Source organism: Pan troglodytes, chromosome 1 (genome assembly GCF_028858775.2).
Source record: "Pan troglodytes isolate AG18354 chromosome 1, NHGRI_mPanTro3-v2.0_pri, whole genome shotgun sequence".
In the NCBI taxonomy this organism is placed as follows: Eukaryota; Metazoa; Chordata; class Mammalia; order Primates; family Hominidae; genus Pan; species Pan troglodytes.
Genome location: NC_072398.2, coordinates 187,414,163 through 187,434,425, shown reverse-complemented (window position 1 = coordinate 187,434,425; position 20,263 = coordinate 187,414,163). Strand labels below are relative to the sequence as shown.

Below are 20,263 nucleotides of genomic sequence, written 5' to 3'. Positions count from 1 at the left end.
TGAGAAGGGGCAGCCTTGGGGTATTGAGTTCTCCATTTCCTCCCACCCTCCCTGGGCCCTGGGCTTCTACTGAGGCTCTTTCTGCCACCATCTGCCTCTGTGGTCCAGATGCACCATGTCTCTGTGTGACCGTTTCTTCTAGGTCTGAGAACTCTGGTTTTAGCTCCTTAGCAGTATTTTAGCTGCTGTTTCTGGGGACTGTTCCTGGTGCAGCCACAGGGGCATTCTGGGGGTTGCTCCAGAGGGCAGCTGTGCCTGCATTCCCCTAGGTATCATCGACTTCCTCCTGACCCACTGCCGGGCCAGGTTTCAGGCCTGGCAGATGATGGGGAACCCTACTGGGGCCAGCCCTGCGTTGGCCCCAAGGGCTTTCTTTCTTGATATTGGACATGACTGTGGACTTCACCCCTTCTGAGGCCTTCCTGGGTGCCAAGCAGTGTGATTTCTTTCTTTTTCTCTTTTTTGGTTTGAAACAGAATCTCACTCTGTTGCCCAGGCTGGAGTGTAGTGGTGCAGTCGTGGCTCACTGCAGCCTCCACCTCCTGGGCTCAAGTGATCCTCCCACCTCAGCCTCCTGAGTAACTGAGACTACAGGTGTAGTCCCACCTGGCTAATTTTTGTATTTTTTTAGAGACAGGGTTTTGCCATGTTGTCCAGGCTGCTCTTGAACTCCTGGCTCAAGTGATCCACCTGCCTTGGCCTCCCAAAGTGCCGGGATTACAGGGGTGAGCCACTGTGACTGGCCAGCAGTGTGATTTCTAACTTGGGTCCTGAACCATTCAGGCCCTTTCTGAGTAGCTTTCTAGTCAACCTTCCAGATGTCAGCTCTGGCTCTGTTCTGGGGGTGTATCTGGTTGTCCTGGTTGTTCTGGGCTCTGTCCCAGTGTGAGTGTAGAGTGGGTTCTGGGAGCTGCAGTTGGTGAATCTGAGTCTTTATTTGGTTGCCTGATAGGTTGTTTTGAGGTCAGTTTGATCCCAGACTGATGTGGTTCAAAGTTACTGTTTGGCTTTTCTAGGATCCTGCCCTCATGCTGTTCTGTGTGCCTCAGGGTCTTTGCAAATGTTTTGTCTTCTAAAATGGCCCCTGGCCACTTTGGGTACACACCTCTTTCCAGGTGTGGCTTCTGCTCCATGTAGGGCCTGTCTCAGTCTCCAAGCACGAGACCCTGCTGTGGCTGGGTGTGGCAGCAGCGCCTGGCCAGCTTGGGGGGCCTTTCCCATTACCCAGTTCCCTGCCTTGGACTGTGTCCCTCTGCCCAGGGTCTCTGCACAATGGTGCAGCCAAAAACCTCACTTGAATACTGTGAGGCCCTGCGGGCATCTCTAGACAAATGGGCCTTTAAGTTTGGGGCCTGGAAGCTGGTTTGTCTGGCCAGACCTGCTGGGCAGCCTGTATGCTGGGAGCAGCAGCTGCTGGAAACTCAGCTTGGGGAGCGGGGAGGGAAGCATGCAGAGAGGGCTGCGGGTTCTGGTGCAGGTAGGTGGGGCAGTGGAGGCTGGGTCGCCAAGCTGGCGAGGGCCATCTTGGGTCAGTTGGGATGGCCTCCAGTCGGTGAGAGTACCCCCATATTGGCAGAGGTGGTTAGTGCAACTTGAGGGTAATTCCCAGGTGCAGAGGTGTGTCCTTGATTTCATGATGAGGGTCAGTCTTGGGCCGGTGAGGACATTCCCACGCACCACCCTCCCACTGTGGTTTCTTTGTGTCCGTTATAGGAGGAGCCAAGGTGGCAGAGTGGTGTGGGGCGGGGATCACTGTGCATGTGGGGGCTTGAGGTGAGAAGCCTGCTGCAAGGTGCAGCTTGCGTCGAGTAGGCCAAACAGCTGAGCTTCCGTGAAGTGGTGATGAGGTGGTGTGGGTGTGTCTGACCCCCACCCCCACCCAGGATGGTACCCACGCTGGTGGGGACTCAATAATGGCTCTAGAAGGAAGGGGCTGGGCTCTGTCGCTGCATGTGTGCCAGCGGAGGAGGCATCCAGGGGCACGCCTTCATTTTAAAAATTATAGAGTAGAGAAAGTCAAAAATAAATATTGCTTCTGAAGCTTCTTTGAAGACTGGCATGTATGTTGGGGTGTGTTCTTCCAGGCTGGGCTGTTTTCTTTGAACTCATTCATGCGTTCATCCACTCATTCAGTGTATGTTGACTGAGCACCTACTATGTGCCAGCTGTCAGCCAGGCGCTGGGGATACGGAAATGAGCTGGGCAGCCACAGTCCATGCTCCTATCAAGCTTATGGTAGTGACTCAGTAATTGTAAAAATATATAAATAGTCATGTTTGTGGTCACGGCTCCAAGCCAAGGTCCAGGCAGGTAGTCTGGGACATCGTGGAAGGCTTCCCTGAGAAAGTGCCACTGGACTTGAGATCCGAGGGTAAGTTGGCCAGAAGAGCATGGGTAGCCTGTGCCAGGCAGTGGCATTCAGCACTGGCAAGGCTGGGAGACAGGAAGAAATTTGGCACATTTGAGGATCAGAAGAGGAAGTTCCCGTTCTGGCAGGAGGAGAGCATGGGCAGGTAGGGCTGCAGAGGTGGGAGGGGCCGACTCTGCTTGGCTCTGGGGTCATGCTGAGGAGCTGGGCCACAGAGTCTACTGCTGAGGTCAGGGACTTGGTCTGTGTGGCTCACAGCTATATGGTTGGTGCCTGGAAGGACGCCCAGCACATAGTAGGTGCTTAGGGAGTATCAAAATGAATGAGCGAGGGAGTGAAGGGAAAAGATGGGCATTTTTACCAGATGGGGATGGTTCTACATGAACATTTCCATAACCTGCTTTTTTTTCTGCATAAACAGCAAATTTTTAATGTCTTTCTGTGTCAATACATATGCTGTTGTGATGAAATTCTTGATGTTTTCTTATGCTTTCCTTTCTGTCCAGGAAGGAGTGGAGGCCCTGGTGCCCTGCCCTTGGTGCTGAGTATCCAGCAAGAGTGACTGGGGTGAAGAAGCAAAGACTCGGTGAGTGTGCCCCACAGAGTGGCCAGGAGCAGGGGTGCACAGGGGTCCTATGGACCAGGCTGAGCAGCTTGGATTTGATGCAGGGTCAGTGGAGAGCTATAGAGGGGGTGTCAGCAGGGGGCATGACGTGATCCAGTGTGCACTGGTGAGAGATTGTGGAGGCCTGGACCAGGGAGGCAGTGACAGAAGTGGAGAGAAGGGGTGTGAGTGCTATTTAGGGAGGTAGAATAGACAGGACGTGGTGAAGGATTGAATGTGGGGCATGAAGGAGGGGAGGTGTCAAGGATGGTGCCCGAGTTTCTGGCTGGAGTGGATGATAGAGGTGGATGGGCAATGACATACAGCTCGTCAGCTACTGTAGGTGTGAAATAGGCTTCCGGGTGATGTCCTGGAACTTACACCAGGATCTTTCTTCTGCTTCTCCATTCGCCACGTTTCTGTAGAAAAGACTGTTCCCATCGACTGTAGGTTGTGGTAGAAAGAGCTTGGTGCCTGCAGGATCTGGGCATGTCCTCTGCATCTCTTTGATGTCCCCTTGTTCTCCTCTCTGTCTGTTAGAAGCACAGAATGGGTGGGCTGGAGTTGCAGGGAATGAGGTTGGTGAGTTGGTTTAGAGTCAGCATCATGGGCCTTGGATGTCAGGCTAAAGACTTTAGACTTTTTCCTGAGGGCAATACAGCAGCATTGAAGGTTCTTAAGCAGAGAAGCAATATCCATGTGTTGATCTGTCCATTGCCCATCCGTTCAGTCATTCACGGAACACTGTCTGAATGCCTGCTGTGAAATAAAGTGGCAAACAAAAGTGCAGATTTGCATTTTTATGTGCTGAAAGGTGGCATTGGTCTGTGTGCGGGATGGGTTGGGAGTGATTGAAGGCAGGAAGCCCACCGAAGAGGCAGGAAGTGATGAGGTCTTACTAACACAGTGGCAGTGAGGATGGAGGCAGGTCAGATTCAAACTTATTGATAGGTTAGATGTGTGGGATGAGGACAAGGGAGCATTTAAGGAGGGTTTGCGGGCTTGGTGACTGACAACATGGTGGTGCTGTGCCCAAGACTGGACACCCTGGAGGAGGAGTGGAATTGGGGCAGATGAGTTCTGGTTGGGCCATCCTGAGCCAAGAGCTCGGTGGGTCTGTTCACCCTCTGTAAGCTCCTCGAAGGCAGAGCCTGTGACTCTCTTGTTCATCACCCTGCCCACTGAACATCTGGACGGGTGGCTGAACTAACAAGGCTGTGGAAGAGATGGGTCTGGCCTGGGTAGGGGAAGGAAATGTGTATGTCCTGGGTGTCTCCTGCGGTCCAGACCCTACGCTTGGTGAGATGGGCACTGGGGTTATGTAGAGGGTGCAGCAAGAGGGGCTGTGTCACAGGCTGGAAAGGTCAGATGGGGAGGGTGGGTGTAGGGACACCATGTGTCCCTTTGCCTCTCCATCCTCAGATGATGGTCTGACCTAACTCGAAGTCCAGTCTTGCCAGAATAGGTACCTGAAGGTGGAGCCCTCTGTCCTCTCGGGAGGCCACTAGCTGATGGCATGTCTGGTGGGGTGCAGATGGGGTGTGCTATAGGACCTGACTTCTGGAGGCTGGGTAGGGCTGATGTGGGGGTACAGGGGAAGATACTCTGAGATCCTGAGGCCAGGCGCCAGCAAATACAGGAGTTAAGCCAGGTTGGAGCTTCCTTGGGTACAAGGCCCAGGGTGCCCACAGGGGATTGGGTTCTGGGGCAGAGGCCAGGTCAGGCTCTAGGCTCAATTGGCAAAGGATCTTGTTGTCTGTGTTGGGGTTTCTCAGCCTCAGCACCATTGACATTTTGGATCAGATAACCCTTATTGTGGGGGCAGGGCTTGTTATTGTAGGGTGTCTAGCAGCATCCCTGGTTTCTTCCCCCTAGATGCCAGTAGCATCTCCCCGCTTTCCCCAGTCTCGACAATCAAAAATGTCTCCAGTCGTGTAATGTCCCATGGGGGCAAAATTACCCTGAATTGAGAACCTCTGGTCTACAGCTTCTTGCTGCTTTCACTATACTGTACAAACCTGGAAAACTGGGGAGGGTCAGTGGGGAAGATGGATAGTGATGGGCCACTTGAGCAGAGTTCTGAGGGGTGAGTGAGTGCTGGGGCAGGAGAAGGACATTTTTTTCCAATAGACAGAACAGCAAGTACAGAGGCTTGGAGGCACAAAGTTGGGAAACAGTAATCCAAGGGGGACCCCAGCCCCAGAGGAAGGGGCCTGGAGGCTTAGGGGTTACAGCTGCAGGAAGATACCTCTGCTGGTCCCCTTTGGTCATTTGCCTCCAGAGTTAGTCTCCTGCTGACCCTTTGCCGCCTCCAAGTCTCTGCGACACTCCTCCTAATCTCCCCCTCCACTCCTCAGTGAGATGGAGAAACTGAGAGCTGCAACAGGGTGGGACTCAGTCCAGCTGGTGGGAGCCCCGATACCAGCCGTGGGAGGGAGGGCTGTTCCTGGCTCTGCTCACGGATTCTGGCCAACTGGCTGGAGGAGGGAAGGCGGCCTCACCCTCTTCCCCACAGGCCCCTCCTTCCCTGGGTCAGGGGTCCTGGCTGAGACTGTAATTTATTCCCGTCATAATCCAGTGGTTGGTTTGGTGAGAGCTGGAAACATGTTGGTTTTCCCTTCCCAAGTATAACAAGGCCTGTTTCCGCCTCCGCGGCCGCTGCTGCAGTGCCACGCGGTGAACTGTCCAGGACATGACAAAAGGGCTCGGTTAGCTGCCCGCTGGTTAGAAGATGAACGGCTCAGAGCTCTCCCTGCCGACAGGCGCTTCCCTTCCTGTTGCCCAAGTGCTGGCCTTTCCTCTTGGCCGTCTGCTCTGTAGGGCCCTGGATACCCCTCCTTCTGCTCATGTCCATTTCTGGGCCCCAGGGTCCTGGTCTGGGGAGGTGAGGTGGGGGAGGCTACAGAAACAGGTGGTATTTGGAGACTAATTAATATTTGTGAATAATAATGCATGCCCAAGGAAAACAAATCAATCTGTGTTTGCGTATTTATGATGAGGACTCAGGAATGATCACAGCTGTTCTCCAGCCAGGGAAGCCCCCATCACATGGTCCCTTGGGCCCCCACAGAGGCTGGCAGGGTGGTTAGGGTGGGCTGCATGGAGGTGACATGGCTTCTGTGTTTTGTAACGTGAATCTTCTGTGACGTTCATATGCGAACGCTGTGGCTTGGTCTAGTGCCTGCTTCTTCCTTTTCCCTCAAAGCAGTGATTCCCAGGCTCTTTGGTTTCACGAACCAATACAATTTCCAAAAGTACTCAAGAGCCAGACATGGGGTTGGCAATTTTTTATTTTGCCAAGTAAAGGCATTATAAAAAAACAACTGCTATCTGCTGTCCCCATCATTTCATACAGGAAAGAACATTTTAACACCAAGGACAATATTTGAGAATAAAGGACAGTTCTTCCCAAGAAAGGGCAGTTGGCAGCTTTACACTGACGTAGCAAAGGAAAAGGATATATTAAAACCATTCTGAATGTGGAAAAATTGTGTCCAATTATATTCTATAATATCATACCGTATGTAATTGTATTCCTGCCCAAGTATGTCAGCTTGGCAGAACGGATGGTCCACAGTGCAATTCAGAGACGAGCTTGAGTGCCCCAGTGCTCCGGCCTTGTTTTTATCTCGGTTGTTGAAAGCCCAGGCTCACCCAGCCATGCTGGTGAAGTGGGTGCTCTGCTGTGAACACCGTTGCATGGATTCACAAGATGCTCAACCTCGCAACCGCAGTCAGGCTAGCAGCAGCCCTGCCCCTTGTTCCTCTCCCACCTTCTCCCCACAGGTGACCCTGGGACCCTGGGACTCTGGGGGCCAAGGTCTACTCTTGAGGCCAGGCCTGGGGATCCAGGGCTGCTCTGCTCTGATGAGGGAGGCCCTGGAGCTGGGAGTGGCCTGAACCGCCTGACACCAGGGCAGGCTCTGTGCCCGGAGTCTCAGGGCGGGAGGCAGCTTGCTCTCGCCAGGAGCTGGTGAGGGAGAGGCCCTGGCTCGTACAGCTGTGTGGCTGCCAGAGTAGTTGCCTGAGAATGTGTTTGTGTGTGTCCCTTGTGTTTCCCCATCTCCCTGGGCATCTGTGTCCTTGTGTCCATCATGGACCACTGGAAGAAGCTCTCTGTTCTACTTTCTGGATCTGAACAAAGTGTCCTGAGCACCCCAACCCAGATACACAGGGGGTTCCTGGAGGCCCCACGTTGGGGGTAGGGTTACCTGAGGCCCAAGTTCTCCAACACCCATGGCCAGACTCTCATCCAGGCTTGTACCACATGGGTGTCTATTCTGGGAGTTTTACCCCCATGATGGCTCTCCTGGGAGCTCTGCCCCCACCATGATGTCTGTAACAGCACGTTACACCTCTGCTAATGTATGGGGAGTTGCACCCCTGTAATGTCCTTATCAGGCAGCTGCACTCCATGATGTCTGTACCCTCTGTGTCCACCCACGTGATGTCTAGACCACACCATTACACCTCCATGATGTCTGCGCCTGGGAGTTATACTGCTATGATTACTGCACCAAGGCGGCTACAGGGGATTAAGCCTCTGCTCATTGTACTGGGGAGCTATATCCCATGATGACGGTGCTGTGCATTTTATTTTCATAGCAGGGAGATATGCTCGTGCTGGGGGCCTATGTCCCTATGAAGCCTGCCTGGCAGGGATTGCATGCTTGGAATGCTTGTTCCTGGAAGTTAACCTCTGTGACTATTATATTGTTATACCCGATGATGCCGGTACGAGGCCACTGTGCCCTGTCCTTCGGTGCAACACAACTGTTGAGTTATAAACTCATGTGTCTCAATCAGGGGCTCCAGGATGGTCCATCAGGGGACCATACCCCCATGATGACCTGGCCTGGCATAGGATACCAGATGTGTCCACAGGCCCAGGGAGGAAGAGCCACTCATAATCCACCACCTGATGGCCGCTGGGAAGGTGCTCCATCGTTGGCTGCATGTGGCACCATAGCGCAAGCTCAGGCAGGGCCTTGGTGATGTGTGACCTCCATCCCACTGTGGCCTTGCAGGCGTCATTGTGGTCTCAGCCACCTCAGCTCTGGGATCGTGGAGCAGATCCATCCCCAGCTTGGTGTAAATGGGGCTGGACACCTATCAACGTTCTTACTTGAAGAACTGGTGTAAATGAAGGCTGGACACCCTTCAACGTTCTTACTTTGTTGTTCAGCTCCTGTCTCAGATTTTTGGTGGGATCCTGGGACAGGGGACAACTCTCACCCCTTTTCCTTTGTGTTTGGCCCCATCCCACTTTGCATTCCCACCTGCTTTGTCCAACATCTTTGCTCAACTGCTGCCTTCTGACCTCATGAACGTTGATTATCTCAGTTGAGACAAGGGTTCAAATTTCAGAAACGACTGGAGCACCTTTGAGCCCTGCCCATTCCTGGTCACCTGCCCTGTCACCTTGCAAATTCTCTTACTATTGTGGGTCAGCGGGGACCTGGGTCTGATCACAACTCCCCTATCAAAGTCCATGCGTATCACTGTGGGGCCCCAAGGCGTGTTCACCGTCGTGCACTCTGCTCTGTTGCGTCTTCACAGCATTCATGAGGGATTGACCACATCTCACCCCTCTGCCCAGAGCATGGTGTGATCAGAGCTTGTGGGCACTTCCATACATCCCCTGGTGCCCCCCAGGTGAGGGGTATGGGAGAGAGACCCTGGGGAGCTCACCAGTGGGGCCAGGGAGTGATAGCAGCGTATCTCCCATGTATAGTGCGGCCATGCTAGAGGCTTCACCCAGGTGCCTGCAGGCACTCCAGGCCAGGAGCCTTGGAAGTAAAGGCCTAGAGGCATTCAGCCAGTCCCAGACGCTACTCAGTCTTTTTGTGCATAGCTTCCTGTCTCAAACATCGGCCCCTGAGGTTCACACCCCATCATCCCTACACTTGTTTGGCTCCGGGCTTCTGGGGCAAGGGCAGAAGAGATGGGAGGTTTGAATTCTAGGGTCTAACACCCCATTCCTGGCCACTGAGGCCTCCCTGTGGTTTCTCTGTGAAGTAGGAAGGTGCCATGGGAATGGGTAGGACGAGGGTGGCCAGGCAGGGCAGCAGCAGCTTGTCAAGAGCACGTCCTGGTGAGCACTGAGGGGTTGTGGCTTTGGCTGGAAGCCTCTGATACCTGGAGCCTGTCTTCTGCTAACAAGCCTGTGTTCAGGGGCCTGTGCTCAGCGTGCTTGTGGAGTCTGGCCTCCCACCTTCTCCCTCCCTGCTGGGGAGAGGAGGGGCAACAGAATTCTACCAGGGAGACTCCAGAGTCAGTTGGCTTTGCCCCTCACTGCTCCTTGTCACTGTCTTGTCTCTCTGTCCTCTGTCCCACGTAAGCGTCTCTCTGACCCTGTTTCCCTGTCCTCTTATGGGGCTGAGTTAGAAGCTCAAGGTTTGGACTGGAACACACTGTACTTCCTCTGGTCTCACTCGCTCCCTGTACCTCCTACTCAGGTTTAGAGAATGGCCTGAAGGCCTCCTGCGCTCTTTCTCCCTCCACCGTGACTGTTGGGCTGTCCTTGTGGGTGCTGGGGAATAAGTGAGGAGCTTGGGTGGTCACTGGGGTCAGAAGGTCTAGGTGGTCATTGCACAGCCCAAGTGGGGGGCTCTGTTGAACTAGGCTCTGGATGGTCAGTGAGGATGACTGGGGGTCAGAAAGCGTCAGGGGTGGGCATTAGGGACAGCAGTAAATACCAGCTAACTGGCTCTGCCCTTCTCTCCATTACAGGTTGATTGTCCTGGGCTGTGGCTGGCTGTGGAGCTAGAGCCCTGGATGGCCCCTGAGCCAGCCCCAGGGAGGACGATGGTGCCCCTTGTGCCTGCACTGGTGATGCTTGGTTTGGTGGCAGGCGCCCATGGTGACAGTAAGTCTGGCCCCTCAAGGTACAGATCTCCCAGGTTGAAAGGTGGCATCCTTCCCAGCAGGACTCTGGGATGGGGACAGACCAGCTACTAGGAGAGACAGGGTGGCCAGAAACCCTTTAGACCTTCTGTCCTAGAGAGCCCCCACTGCTTGGAGAGCCTCCTTCTAAGGAATACCTGGGTACTTAGGAGCATCTTTAGGCACCAGAGCGGGGCAGTCGAATCGTGACCCTGTCTTATGGGGCTGGGGTGAGACCTGTCCTGGATTCATGTGGTCATTGTGTGATGTGCGCGTGCGTGTGCTGTGTGCACTGTTGCAGATCTGTGCTGAAGGCACAGTGTGAGCTACAGCCAGGGGTCGGCATGGGAATGGGGGGTGGCACGCAGGGCATGCGTATGGATGTGTGCCCAGGACGCGGGTGTGTCCATAGGCCCAAGGAGGGTCAAAAGCGGGAGCCACCCATAGCTCTTCCCCTACGCTGGACCCTCAGGATCCAAGTATGCAGATCTGAGCCCCTCCTTCTCCTTTCATGGGGACCTTCTAGGCAAAGGAGCATCCCCCCCACCCCAGCTCCTCAGCCCTGGAAATGGGGGGAGGATTGTGTTTGGCCGGCAGGAAGCTGAGCAACGCCCCTCTGTGTGTGTTTGTGTTGGAGGGAGGTGGAATTGTCCCCATCCAGATCCAACTCCGAACTTTGGTCCCTTTCCTGCTGCCCTTCCCCCTGCCTGGCACTATGAGACTGGCCTCAGCCCGCCCCATCGCCATGGTTACCACTGCTTGGTTACTGGTGGGAGGCGGGGCACAGGGCAGATTAGCCAATCTGCAGGCTGAGGGGGAGGGGCGAGGTCGGAGCCAAGGTCCCTGGGGGAAGGGGCCGTTCCCAGCCTGTCCAGAGCCCAGGGGTGATCCAGGGCCAACCCTGGGGTCAGCCCACGGGTCACCAGGCCATAGGGCTCCCCCACCCGCCTCCGTATCTCTGGGTACAGATCTCTCCCCTTGCCCCACCAGGGCTCTTTCTCCTAATGGCTCATTAATTATTCAGGAACTGATTCTGGAGTGGGGTGGGACTGGTGTGGTCCCGCCCTTTGTCCTCAAGTGCTGGGTCCTGGGTGGAGCTAGAAGGGAAAGGAGAAGGGGCAGGCATTCCCAAGGGGTGGAGCAAAGGGTCATGGGAGCACCAGGTACCAAAGAGAGGGCTGGGCAGGTGAGAGCAAGGAAAAAAGACAGGTGGGGAATCACATGGGGAAGTGGGGCAGGGGATCTCCAGGCCTGGCTGGAACCTGCAGGGGCAGGTTGGAGTAGAAAGCCTTATCAGGTGTGACCCACATGGTTGGCAGGAAGGTGAAGGCTTGTCCAGGTGTGGTCAGTAGCTCTTGGACATTGAAGTACTGTCCTTGCCCTCCCCGCCGACCCAACCCCAGGCACTTTCAGGGCCTTCAGACAGGAGCTCTAGGGCAGGGGAAGGATGGCCCAGTTGGGCTTCAACAGATAACACATCCTGGGAGAAGAGCTGCCCTCCTCCTCCTGTCTCAGACCCAACGCGCCCCAACCTGTACCCCTCACTCTCATCCCCCAGCCTGCTGTCTTCCCGTGTTCTCTCCCGTGAAAGGCATTACCACCCACCCGGTCACCCAAGTCAGAACCTGGGCCTCCTCCAGCCTCCTCCCTCCGTGATATCCCACATCTAATCCATCACCAAGCTCCGTTGCTTCTACCTTCTGAATATCTTTGGAATGCATCCACTTCTCTCTCTACCGCCTTCATCCAAGCCACCCTCGGCTCTTGGGCTTTTGCACGCAACAGCCTCCTGACGGTTTCCCTGCCTCCAGTCTTTTCCTTCCTAATCCATTCTGCATTCCAAAGGTAGAGTCGTGTCACAAGGTGAAAACATCATCCTGTCACTCTTCAGTTTAGAATCCTTCATTCCCTCCCACCCCCAGGCCCCCAGGGTCGTAACCCTTCTATAGGCCCTGCATTATCAAGCTTCTATCAACCTCATCCCTCGCTGTCCCTCCACCCACCCCACTCACCCACCACGCTGACTTCTTTCAGTGGTTCACCAATTCCCAGTAGTAATTGGTAGGGGCAAGGGGGAACAGTTTTTAAAGCAAAGAACCTCCATGCTGGTTCCTTAGGAACCAAAGCCCAAACACCAGGTCTTGACGGTAGAAAGCAGCTGAAGAAGCTGAAATCCTGCCTTCTTCAGGTAGGGGGTTCAGGGGACTCAGGCCTTCTCCCAGGCAGAGAGCCATGGGGCAGGAGCCTGGGCTGGGGGTCATAGTGACCGAGCCGCAGGAGCCAGGGTCTGTCTTCCAGGCCTGTCTTACACTGCACACAGTTTTGGATCTCTCCCTGCACTGAGGCAGGGCTCAGGCTGAGCTTGGGCAACTACTAGCCAGGGGCAAGTGGCCATACACGGACAGGGCCACTGCAGAAGATAGGGTAGGCACCCCAGAGAATTGACAGCTGGGGCAGTGAAGCGCGGAGTGGACAAATGTGTTTCAATAGGCCTCTTAACGAGACAAATGAATGGGGGCCCTGGCCTCTGAGGGGAGTGGAGGGAAGCGGGTGGAGAAGCAGCTGCCAAGAGTTAGCCCAGAGGCCCCAGTGTCAGTGCCGCACGCGCAGCTCCAGTGGAGATTTGGGCACACATTGGGGTAGGATCTGCCGCAGCGCAGCTTCCCCAGCCAGGCTTTGTGGCTTCTCAGGAGGGGAGGTTGTGGGGCCAGAGGTGTCCTGAGCCAGGGCAGAGGTTTTTGCTGATCTCAAGTGCGTGTCGCGTGCCTGTCTTCAGGCAAGACCTGCAGTGTGGAGGCACAGGCTTGTGAGCAGTGACCACAGGGTGTGCTGGGTAGGTGGCACTGACACAGGCCATAGCAGAAGCATCTTGGGAGAGGAGTTGGGAGGCTTCCTGGAAGAGGGGAGCCCTGAAGGGTGAGTGGACATTTGCTAATGGGGGGGTATTGCATAATGAGGTGGGGTTGGGGGGAAGAAGCACGAATGTGGCTGGGCTTCTCTGTGGAATTCATGGGAGAGCCACAGTGAGAACCCGACAGCACGGGACAGAGGTGGGGTCCGAAGACCAGGTGGGAGTGAGACCCTGGTTATGGCCCATTTACCCAGAATCCTAGGAGCTCAGAGCAGGATGCGTGCTGGCTGGAGGGGTGGGTGGCGGGTGGGTTGACAGAGGTGGGCAGAGGCTGAGGAGCTGGGAGCGTGTCTGTTGTGTCATTTCCCTCCTCCCCAGAGCCTGTGGAGCACACAGGGTCTGTTGTCTGTCGTCATGCTCTCCCCCTCGTTCTATGGGTGGCCTGTCTAGACTCTGCTCCCTGTGGGACTTCCCGCAGATTCCGTTGCTTTCTTTCTCTGGGCCTGTTTTCCTATTGCACAATGGGGATAATCACTCCTACCTGGAAAGGTTAACTGAGGTCACATGGATGAGGCGCCTGGAACCTAGTATGTATTCCCCTTATCTGAGGCCATGACCTGGGGCTCTTGCTCTGTCCCTGGGAACCAGGCTTGTCTCTGAGTGGGCTCCAGGGGGGTACCAGGAACAGTCACAGGAGCTCACTGAGTCCCAGCTTCAGCTGCTCAGACCCAGGGATATCTGTCTCTCCAGAAGCTCCCTGCCCTGCCTTTGCCGGCCCTCATGGCCCTGCCTCCGTGTGTACATGTGTATGTGTATTCCATGGGAAAGGCACAAAATAGCAGTCAGTCTCTCCATAGAAGAGCCTTGATGGTGGCCCAGTTTGACTCTCCCTGGGGCTGGACCCTTACAGCCTCCCTGGGAGGTGGTTGCAGCCCCCTTCCTCCAGCCAGTTCCACTTACTCCTTTCTTAGGCCACTTCCTCCCACCCTGCATGGGCTTGGTGGCTCGAGAATGTTGCCGTCCATACCCCGGGAGCTGTGCTGAAAGGGCTGTGCGGCCCCCGACCACTGTGTGTGTCAGGGAGGGGGCACGCTCTCGTGGGGTGTCAGGCCAGGTGGCGGTGGGTAACTGGCAGAAAGGCCCTCCTGGTGTGCTCTGGCGGCACCCTGTTGACCCAGTCTCAGAAGTTGTGTTCCGACCCTCACTGAACACCAGCTGTGGGTCAGGCACGGGGCAGAGTAGTCCAAGTAGCTTGGTTTGCTGCCTGCCTGGGGACCTGACACTGTGGGATCTGGTCAGTGCTGGGATGGGAAGCTCTGGGCACCTCAGGCCATGGGACACAGAGCAGGCTCCTACAGCAGCTTGGCTGGGTGGGACATGAGAGAGGGGCTGGGCTGGGCACACTCAAAGGCAGGGAGGAGTCTGAGGGCCTGGCCTGTCAGGGTGGCCTAGGTGGTGGGTCCAAGCTGTGTGCTCTGCACAGTGCTGGGCCTGTACTATAGTAGGTGCTCAAAAAATACTTGTTGAAAGAGTAAAGAAGCCGGGTGTGGTGGCTCACACCCGTAATCCCAACACTTTGGGAGGCCAAGGCAGGTGGATCGCCAGAGCTCAGCAGTTTGAGACCAGCCTGGCAATGTGGTGAAACCCTGTCTTTACCAAAAATACAAAAAATTAGCCAGGCATGGTGGTGTGCACCTGTGGTCCCAGCGACTCGGGAGGCTGAGGTGGGAGGATTGCTTGAGCCTAGGAGGTGGAGGCGGAGGTTACAGTGAGCTGAGATTGTGCCACTTGTACTCCAACCTGGGTGACAAAGTGAGACCCCCCTCTCAAAAAAAAAAAAAAGACTAAAGAAAAGTGAGCCTGAGAGCTTAGGAGGAGCACATTTCAGAGAGGAACGGAGAGAGGAACATCAGGCCCGTTGGTAGCTGAGGAGAGGTGCGGTTAGATCTGTGCTCCCCAAAGATCCTCTGCTGAACATAAGGGGCAACGCCTTGTCTCCTGTGCTGTGTCCTGCGGGTGGAGGTGGATTGGAGGGAAGCGGAGGCCGAGGCCTGGTTGAGGGGCGGGGCCTGCCTGTCTGGTCCCCCGGGCTGCCTTGGGCCAGCCTGGCCTAGTCTGTTGGGTGGGCGGGCAGGGTGCAGGCTCCTCTCCAGCCTCCACGGGAGGGGAGTTGTTCTGCCTCCTCGATAGCCCCAGGCCTTGGGCACAGCCCAGCCCCCCACGGCTCTTGGGCCCTCCTCCTTCCAGGCCGCCGGTGACCCACACCTGGCTCTCCTCCCCGGCGTCTCCTCTCCGCGTCTTTGTTTGGAGCGGAGGCCCCGCCCCACCCCGCCCCCAGGCGCACTCGCCCGGCCATTCCGGTTCAGCCGGTTCCAGCCCCCGGTTTCTGCCGCTGCAGGTCCCGGCAGGAGCTGGAGGGGCACTTTCTCCTTGGGTTTCTCTTCCCTGGTGCAGCAGGGGCCGCGGTCCTCATCCTCCTGGTTCCTCAGTTCGGTCCTTCTTTCATTCTCCACCCCTGGGTGCCAGGAACTGGGTCAGACACTGGGACAGGAATCCAGACAGGCATGCTATCTGCCCTGCCCAGGGTTATGTTCTAGGAGGGGAAGCAGCCATTAATCAAACACCAAAAATGTGGAAAAGTAATAACCTCACACGTGTGCATAATAAACCGTGAGTGAAAGTTATAAGCTCGGCAGGTAGGTAATAAGCTAGGAGCAGTGCTGTGGGAGGCAAGGGAGTTACCCGGGAGTTTCAAACTAGGAACTGAGCTCATAGGTTGGGGTCAGGGGGACTGGAGAAGGCAGTGATACTTAAATGGAGAGCAGAAGGATGAATGGAAGTTAGAGTGTATGGCGGAGGTTGGCAGAAGCAGCAGCTTATGCAAAGGCCCTGTGGCTGCAGGGAACATGACGTTGCTTTTTAGAGGAGCCAAAGCTGGGGCTCTGGGGAGAGCAGCTGGGTCAGACCCCGTGGCTTTGTCTGCCATAACAGGTGTTTTGAGAGTGATTCGGGAGGTCTTTTGGAGGGTTTTGATAGGGCGGGGTGTCGGGGGAGGCTGTCAGCTCACTCTGGACACTGAGTAGAGAACAGACGGGAGGCGTGGGGCAGGTCTGGAGGCAGGGGCGCCCGCGTGTTAGGCCAGTGGAGTGCCAGTCAAGGGAAGGTGGTATCTGGACTAGGTAGGGTGTGGCAGCGCAGGTGGAGAACCCTGAGCTGCTTTGTGGAGGGCTTCAAGTGTGGGGGAAGAGTGCACGGTATGGGGGTGGGGGACAGGAGACACCCCCAGTGGAGCCTGAGCAGGAGAGTCGTGTCTGAGAGGGTCTATCTGGAAGGACAACAGAGGCCAACTTTGCAGACAGCTGCAGTCGGGAGAGCCTGGAGCCTCCTTCAAAGGGCATTCAGGGGAAGGGCAAGGCACGCTGGGGGGTTCTGGACCTTCTGTGGTGTCTTCTTGTCTTTCTGGTCCCTACAGCCTCCCTGAGCTGGCTGCCTGAGCCTGCCCTAGGCACTCTAAGAACATAGTCAGTCCCAAGGTCTCCCTCCAGGGAAGGCCGTAGGTGAGCTTAGGAGTGAGAAGGCTGGATCAAAGCCTGGCTCCATGCCTGCATCCCTCTGACTTGCCAGTCATTTCACCCTCCGAGCCTCTATTTCCCCACCTCTTAAATGGGGATAATAATACTACCTACCTTATGGGATTGCTGTAAGACTGATAATGCTGGTATGAGTGACAGCTTCCCTCATGGAAGGCCCACCACGTAAAGCAGTTTACAGCCATCTCATTCCATCTATGACAGAATCCTGTGTCACTGTTTTGGAGATTGGGAAAAAGGAGGCTCAGAGATGGTGAGTGACTTGCATAATAATTACATAAAACCCCCAGAGCCCCTGGGCCCTGGAGTTCTCAAAAGTTCCTTCTCTGTTGGTACCTGCAGCTGCCACTCCCTACCCCGCTCCCATAGACCCTCTCCTCCTTGGAGACTCTGCCCCATCTGCCATCCCTTCTCTGCTGGATCAACACCTTTTCCCTCTCTGCTGGCTCCCATCAGTATTTAAACATTGCCTTTCATATCTGTCTTCAAGAAAAAAAGAAAAAAAAATTCACAAACCTCCCTTCCCGCCTCATGCTTTCCAGCTGCCGGCTGTATAGTCACCTGTACTTCCTTCTCTCCCTCATCGCCTCCCAGTCATTCTTTGGCCTTCTTTGGTCTGGCTTTGGCCCCCACCCACCACTCCACTGACTCTGTTCTTGTCAAGGTCCCTGACAATCTTGTGTGAACTGTTTTGTACCAGGTGTTTGACAGTCAAACATGCCTGAATTCAGGTCCCAGATGTGCCCCTCACTGGCATGTGATCTTGGACAAGTGACTTGACCCCTCTGAGCCTGTAAACTGAGGATAATAGCAATGAAGGACTAAAGATAAAGAACCTGGTGCAGAGTGGGTGCTTGGCAAAGGATTGTCATCATCGCACACGTTTCTGTGCCAGGGACCAGGCTGGGCCTGGGCTCCTGGGGACCAAACAGGTGGTCTGAAAGGTCATTTCTCACAGCACTAGCCCTTTTTGGAGCTGTTCATTGGTCTGATTAATAGGAAACGGATCAGCTGTCAAGATTTACGAGCTATTGCTACAAGATTGTAGCAAATGGGTTGGGCTTCTCTGGGTTCGTGACCCTAGGTGGTGGAATTCTTAGGGATAGGGGCTGTGGACTGGCCCTGGTATGTGTACTGAGGTGATGAGGGTGTGGCAGTGCCATGTCTGAGCCCCTGCCTTTCTTCTCCTCCCTCTGCCTCCCTGTGGACACCTTGAGGAGACTGTCAGAAGGCAATAACTAAGTCGGGGGGGAGGGATGGGAGAGGCAGATTTACAGGAAAGCATTCACCTGGGAAGACATCCAGAGAGACTTAGGAACTGGACTGTCTAGGCCTTTGGGACTGCTGCTGGTATGTGGGGGCTGGGAGAGAGGGAGGAGTCTCGGTTCCTGGCCGGAGCCCCGGGGTGGATGGTGGTGCCATCACTGAGATGGAGAGCAGGGGGAGGGACAACTCTCAGGGAGAGCTGGAGCTCTTCCCAGCAGCTCTCCAGCACGCCTTTTTCCTGGAGCTTGGAATTGATGTGGGGCGGGCAACAGAAGGGTGCAGTGGTAGTGTGAACTCCAGACTTGGAACACCTGGGTTCGGATCTTAGCTCTACCACTTACCAGCTGTGTCATATGGGACAAATCCCTTAACCTCTCTGGGCCTCTAGAAACAGATACAGTTATAGCACCCACCTCATATGCTTAACAGAGTTAAAAAATGTTAAACTCTCTGAACAGTGCCTGGCACATACTAAGCGCTACATAAAGGTGAGGTGTCCTTGTTTTCTTTGTAGGTCTTTCTCTCTGCCCCCATGACTGCCACCTTCCTCACTGGCCATTCCTATAGTGACTGTGCTGTGGTGACTTGGTGTCTCCATCTCTTCCAGGCAAACCTGTCTTCATTAAAGTCCCCGAGGACCAGACTGGGCTGTCGGGAGGGGTAGCCTCCTTCGTGTGCCAAGCCACAGGAGAACCCAAGCCACGCATCACATGGATGAAGAAGGGGAAGAAAGTCAGCTCCCAGCGCTTCGAGGTGCGTCTGTGGTGGGAAGGGGTCGGCAGGGCTCAGGGTCTGCCCACACTCTCTCCTTTCAGTGTCCCTCCTCATGGACCTTTTGGAGGTGGGAGGACAACTGACCCTGAGCAGGCTCCTGTGTCCTGAGTAGGCTGTGACCCCATGTCTGTCCTCTGACAGGTCATTGAGTTTGATGATGGGGCAGGGTCAGTGCTTCGGATCCAGCCATTGCGGGTGCAGCGAGATGAAGCCATCTATGAGTGTACAGCCACTAACAGCCTGGGTGAGATCAACACTAGTGCCAAGCTCTCAGTGCTCGAAGGTACGTGCTAGGGAGACGTGGCACGGTGGGCTGCCAGGCTGAGGCGTGGGAAGAGCCAGCCAGCCCTGATCCTGTCCTGGGCCCATGTGCATTTGGCAGAAAGGAGGACTGGCCACCTTGGGGTCAGTGAAAGTCAGTGGTGGACAGGGATAGTCATTGGATCTGGCCTGGATTGTGCGGCTTATGCTGAGGCCAGCCATGTGGGGCATGATGCCTTTGTATTCTCCTGCTGAGCCGGGTCGTTGCTTGGGTGGGGTCTGGGGTCTGACTTGAGGTGTGGAGCTGCAGCTGTGTATCCCTTGGGTTACGTGGTTATGGCTGTGGCTGTTTGGCAGTGAACCGCATTTCCATGTGGACCCTGGCCGTAGGTGTCAGGCAGGTGTGTTCCTTGTTGCCCCTGTGAGCTGAGGGCTGGGGCTCTGTCCATGGATTTTAGTGTCTTCTCTCACTTGGTGGCTTCTCCATTCATTCACAAACACTCCCTGGACCACCTTGAAGTCCTCTGAGCACCGAGGAGGAGGAAGCTGTGTCTAAGCCAAGTCTTGAGGACAGGTGGGAGTTGGGGGTGGCAGTTGGCAGCTAGGCAGGTGCCCAGGCCCAGAAGCAAGAGAGGATGGAGCTTTCAGAGAGCTCTGAGTAGTTCAATTTGGGTTTTCTGGAGGGCAGAGGGGGAGCTAGAGAGCACAGGAAGAAGGAGAAAGCAATTCAGCATGAGTCTGGAGAGGTTTGGAGGGCAGATTACACAGGATCTGGCTGAGAAATGAACACTCTCCTAGGGACATAGGAAGCCACAAACAAGGCGGGGGTGACATGATGAGACCCCAGCCACAACTGATTCATCAGTCTGAATGTGTTTATGTTTTCAAAATATAGCATCGATTGTTGCTTGCTTTTTTTTCTTTTCTTTCTTTCTTTTTTTTTTTTTTTTTTTTGAGATGCAGTCTCACTCTTGTTGCCCAGGCTGGAATGCGATGGTGTGATCTCAGCTCACTGCAACCTCTGCCTCCCGGGTTCAAGCGATTCTCCTGCCCGGCCTCCCAAGTAGCTGGGATTACAGGCATGCGCCACCATGCCCGGCTAATTTTGTATTATTAGTAGAGATGGAGTTTTACCATGTTGGTCAGGCTGGTCTCAAACTCCTGACCTCAGGTGATCCGCCTGCCTCAGCCTCCCAAACTGCTGGGATTACAGGTGTGAGCCACCGCACCCGGGCCGATTGTTGCTTTCTTTTTAAGAATGTGATGTCGATACCTGTTCCTTTTTGAAAAATTGGAAAGTATAGAATAGCACAGAGGAAAAAATTAAAATGTCTCAGTTTACCTCTAGTAATAACATTTGGTTATTTACTCGTGGCCCATTTTCTGTGCATACATATGTATGTGTGCGTGTGTGAACGGAAATGGGACCACATACTGTCCAATGATTTGTAGACTGCTTTAAAAACAAACAAAAAAAAATATGGCTAACATCTTCCTTGCCACTAAATATTCTTCTGTATCATTATTCTTTTTTTTTTTTTGAGACGGAGTCTAGCTCTGTCACCCAGCCTGGAGTCCCGTGGTGCCATCTTGGCTCACTGCAGCCTCTGCCTCCTGGGTTCAAGTGATTCTCCTGGCTCAGCCTCCCGAGTAGCTGGGACTAC

General features: G+C 54.9%; 1 protein-coding gene across 18 annotated transcripts in view; it reads left to right on the top strand.

Annotated features, from left to right (window-relative positions):
* Nucleotides 1–20,263, top strand: part of PTPRF (protein tyrosine phosphatase receptor type F) — a 97,952-nt gene that overhangs the window by 9,308 nt on the left and 68,381 nt on the right. For 17 of the 18 annotated variants that reach the window (XM_063802842.1, XM_024345142.3, XM_024345141.3 and 14 more), the window contains 4 exons: nt 2,875–2,954; nt 9,705–9,840; nt 18,172–18,317; nt 18,480–18,621. In XM_063802842.1, the coding sequence (XP_063658912.1) occupies nt 9,750–9,840; nt 18,172–18,317; nt 18,480–18,621 (379 nt within the window). In that variant the 5' untranslated portion in view covers nt 2,875–2,954; nt 9,705–9,749. Of the gene's footprint in view, nt 1–2,874; nt 2,955–9,704; nt 9,841–18,171; nt 18,318–18,479; nt 18,622–20,263 lie in introns of those variants that run through there. The other variant, XM_054666228.2, reaches the window with a different exon arrangement.